General features: G+C 42.8%; 1 protein-coding gene across 1 annotated transcript in view; it reads right to left on the bottom strand.

The window, feature by feature from the left end:
- Nucleotides 1-1597: 1597 nt before the first annotated feature.
- Nucleotides 1598-3617, bottom strand: part of Adarb2 (adenosine deaminase, RNA-specific, B2 (non-functional)) — a 141184-nt gene continuing 139164 nt past the window's right edge. The window contains exons 9-10 of the mRNA XM_013009220.1: nt 3187-3365; nt 1598-1774 (exon numbers count right to left, since the gene is read on the bottom strand). Coding sequence (XP_012864674.1) covers nt 1598-1774; nt 3187-3365 — 356 coding nt within the window. The remainder of the gene's footprint in view (nt 1775-3186; nt 3366-3617) is intronic.

Here is a 3617-nt window from a genome sequence, read left to right as displayed (position 1 = left end):
TAAAAGGACTTGAGTGATACATTTGGCCTTACATTGAATCCCAGGAAAAGTTCCCATTTTCATGATAGTATATCTACTTCTTATTTTTTTCAAATAGTTTCCGTTCAAATTTGTCTCATTGTTGCCTGATTGTTGTGATAGCTGTGGCTTTTGTAGGCTACTGGCACACTTGCATTCTTGGAATTCTAACCAAAAGGCACAGTTCCATAGGTGGCTACATGAATTTCACCCAGGAATCTTTTTTTATTGGAAGTCAGAGACCAGCCAACTAGCAAGGTGAATGTTAGAAATCAGTTCTCAGTGGTAAAGGTCAAATAACTCAAAAGACCTAGGTTAGTGAAAGATGTGCTAGAGAGGCAAACTTCCCTAGTACACAAATCCAGCATCTCTCCTTTTGGTAAGATGCTATTGGTGAACTTGCAAAGGGTCCTGTGTCCAGCTGTCAACTCTCTATGCTGCTATTCTAAAGGTGATGATACCTTACCTCTTACATTTTGGCAATTATGGTAAATGAATCGCTGTTTTCTTTCTGCCAATCATGTGAGATTATGATGGAAAACTTAAAAAAGATAGGGAACTGGTAGCTCCTCAATCTAAATTAAGGATTATTTGGATGGTGTGTGTGTGTATGTGTGTGTGTGTATACATGAGAGAATGTATGTGTGTGTGTATGTGTGTGTGTATACTTTCTAATAAAAATTGGTTTGAAAAGTCATAATTTGGTTTAAGACTCTACCTTGTATGGAAGTTTGTAGGGGAGAGCTATGAACTCAGAGAACTCAAACTTTGATGGCTAACATTCTCTACCAAAATAAAGGAAGAGGTGTGATGGACTGATTAGGCCTGGCTTGGTTTGCAATATTCTGTCCATAGGACATCTAATAATGATTTTCTTACATTATGGATTGTAACTCTGTGGTGCCTTGGGCAATTATTCCTTTGCTTTGCAAGTGTGTTTTTCATTAGCCTGGCCCTATTTAATTTGTTCTTTAATAGTGTGCACCTCAAATCCTTTTGGAAAGGAAATGGAGAGACCTCAATAAATGATGAAAACACAGAGCATTCCTATTAGTTTATTTAGGGAGGGGGAGCCCATGGCTTTTTCTTTTCATTTGTGACTAATCTTGAAATGTCACATAAACTTGTGCTAGTGAGACCCAAAAATATCTCCAGAAAGGCTCATAGCAGGGGTGGGAAGCCAAGAGGACGGTGTATAAGGCTCATTTTTTAACTAAGTGCGCCTCAGCACTACCTTCTAAACCTGCATCTAAGCTCTCTGAATAGATGCTTTCTTCTTGATGTCACAAAGAAGAGATGGAGCTAATGCAATGATGCTTGGACCTCTAGATTCAGTGGATAGAATTATTGGAATTAGTAGCTAGGGGAGAAGCCAAATCTACTGTGCTCATCCAAACTCTGACTGATTTGGAGTCAACTCTTGTTGCTCATCCAAACATGGACACTCATGTGTTTCTGGATTGCTGAAGGAAGGTAAACGCTGAGAACAGATGAACAGACACACCACATTGCTCCACACACTTGGCCACGTCCTCTCCCGGCGTTTCTCTTCGGTCCAATAGCTAAGGAGTCCAGTGACTTAGAGAGTTAGTAGAAACTGATCTTGCTCTGGTGGTTTTCTCACCCAGGTGCCTAGGCCAGCTTTCTGAAAAGCCTTAAACAGCTGCTGTTTAACAGACTGGTAGGTGTGAGCCCCCAGCTTGGCCTCACAGTACATGGATGGCGTGTCTCCATTGCTTGGGAACTGTGTGTTCAGCTGTGGACAGGAAGAGGAAAGAGCAGATCAATCACCAGCGGGCACAGGAGCTTCCACAGAGAAATTCTCTAAGCAAAACACCAGCTCTTAGTCTCAGCCTTTTTGCTGTTCTTTCTCTCTTCCTTAAAAGGCAGTAGGATAAAGAATGATGGTTGTGCCAGTTACTTAAGTTCTGTTCAGACAATTCTATGGGCACCAGGGTATGGAGGAACTTTTTTTTAAAATCAAGGCTACAAACAATGAACAAACACACACAATATAGCATATACCTAAGGTGCTGTTAAAAACAAAAGCTAAATAGTTTGTTTTAAATCTTGGAAGGAAGACGAGGGGCTCAGAAGGGAAAGAGGCAGGAAAGAAGAAAGACTTCGGGGTGTGTTTTTAGTTGACCAGGAGTAAAATAAAAATAGAACATGCTCTATCAGGCATCCATGTCAGCCCCATCAGGCTTCTGAGTTATAAAACTTTGGAGCCAAGACAAGGAAGGGATCAAATACAACTTCATTTCCCCAACAGTGAAGGATGAAGGGCAGGCCAGTGTTGGGGAGCAACGATTCTCACAGCATTGCAAGGTGTTTGGAGTTTGTAGATCATTGTGTCCACATACTGGCCAATGTCCCCTTAAGCAAATGCAAAAGAAGAGGCCTTGTTTGTTTAGTAAGAAAAATCAACACTTTCCTGACCTTCCAAAGTGTTTGGAAGAAGTGAGATCTGGAGAATTGGCTAGTGCAGGCAGGATGGAGGCTGAGAGCTCCGGTCAGAGCTATAGGATGGACAGCCAGGTCATAGATAGACCTATGTCTGCAGTGGTTGTGAGAGGGGCAGAAGTATCCGCCATGCTCAGGGGAACATGTGCAATTTCCAGTGTTCTTAAAGTTGACCATCAGATGTTAAGTGTGACTTGTGTGTTTTGTATTTGTCCTAAAACCACAATGCAATTACTGCTATCTAGAATCATTTCCTGTATTAAAAGAAAAAAGTACAGAAAAATGAGTAAAACATATTTTTTTATTGGTTGGCTTTTGTTTTCGAGAGGGGGAACAAAATTCCTATTGCTGAAGAGAAATCAGGTTCTGAATATTGCTGTAGTGGGAATCAGTAGGCTTTAGGATTGGGGAGAAATTCCAACCACTACCTGTGAAATTTGGGAGAAATCACTAAGGTTTTCTGAGTAATAGTTTCCTTCTATCTGACCTGGGAATAATATAGAACTTGAGAAGTTTCTATGTACTTGTCATAAGATACCTCGGGTAAGGCACTTGGCCTAGGGCCTGGCCACACTACAAAGCCATGCTAATTGTTGGCATCCTGCCTCACCCTCACCACAGACCAAATGAGGCCCCGTTCCCCTGGGCTTGAATCTGAGTCCAGCTGCAGCCAGCTGTCCCTCAGGAAGGACAGGTGCGACCTACCCTACCATACAGCCGTGCCCACCGGGCAGAGAACACGTGCTTGCAGAGTCGGGACGGACCCCCACAGCTCCTCTTCCCGGTGGTGGCGTTAATAATCTCCAGGTCTGCGTTGCCCACAACCCAGTTGACACTGAAGTGGGGAGATTTCCCTGGCTGCAGCACTTGGGCATTACTCACTCCTGTCAGGAAAGAAAGGGGAGGCAGTCAAGCATGAGTATTCCTGGCCCCAACAGGACTCTCGCAGAGATCAGATGATAGGAAATCCAGCCTGCGTCTGAGCGTCTGAGGGTGAGATAGTCACCTGCAAACCATCCTTTTCATCTTTTTTTTTTAATTTAATTTTATTTTATTTGTGAACATACTGTACAGAGGGGTTACAATTGCATGGGCAGGATAATGCGTACATTTCTTACCAAGCATTGCAGCCTCCT

Source organism: Dipodomys ordii, unplaced genomic scaffold, assembly GCF_000151885.1.
Source record: "Dipodomys ordii isolate 6190 unplaced genomic scaffold, Dord_2.0 Scaffold9, whole genome shotgun sequence".
NCBI lineage: Eukaryota > Metazoa > Chordata > Mammalia > Rodentia > Heteromyidae > Dipodomys > Dipodomys ordii.
The sequence above is the reverse complement of the archived record's forward strand: the minus strand, read 5'-3'. Positions and strand labels throughout refer to the sequence as shown.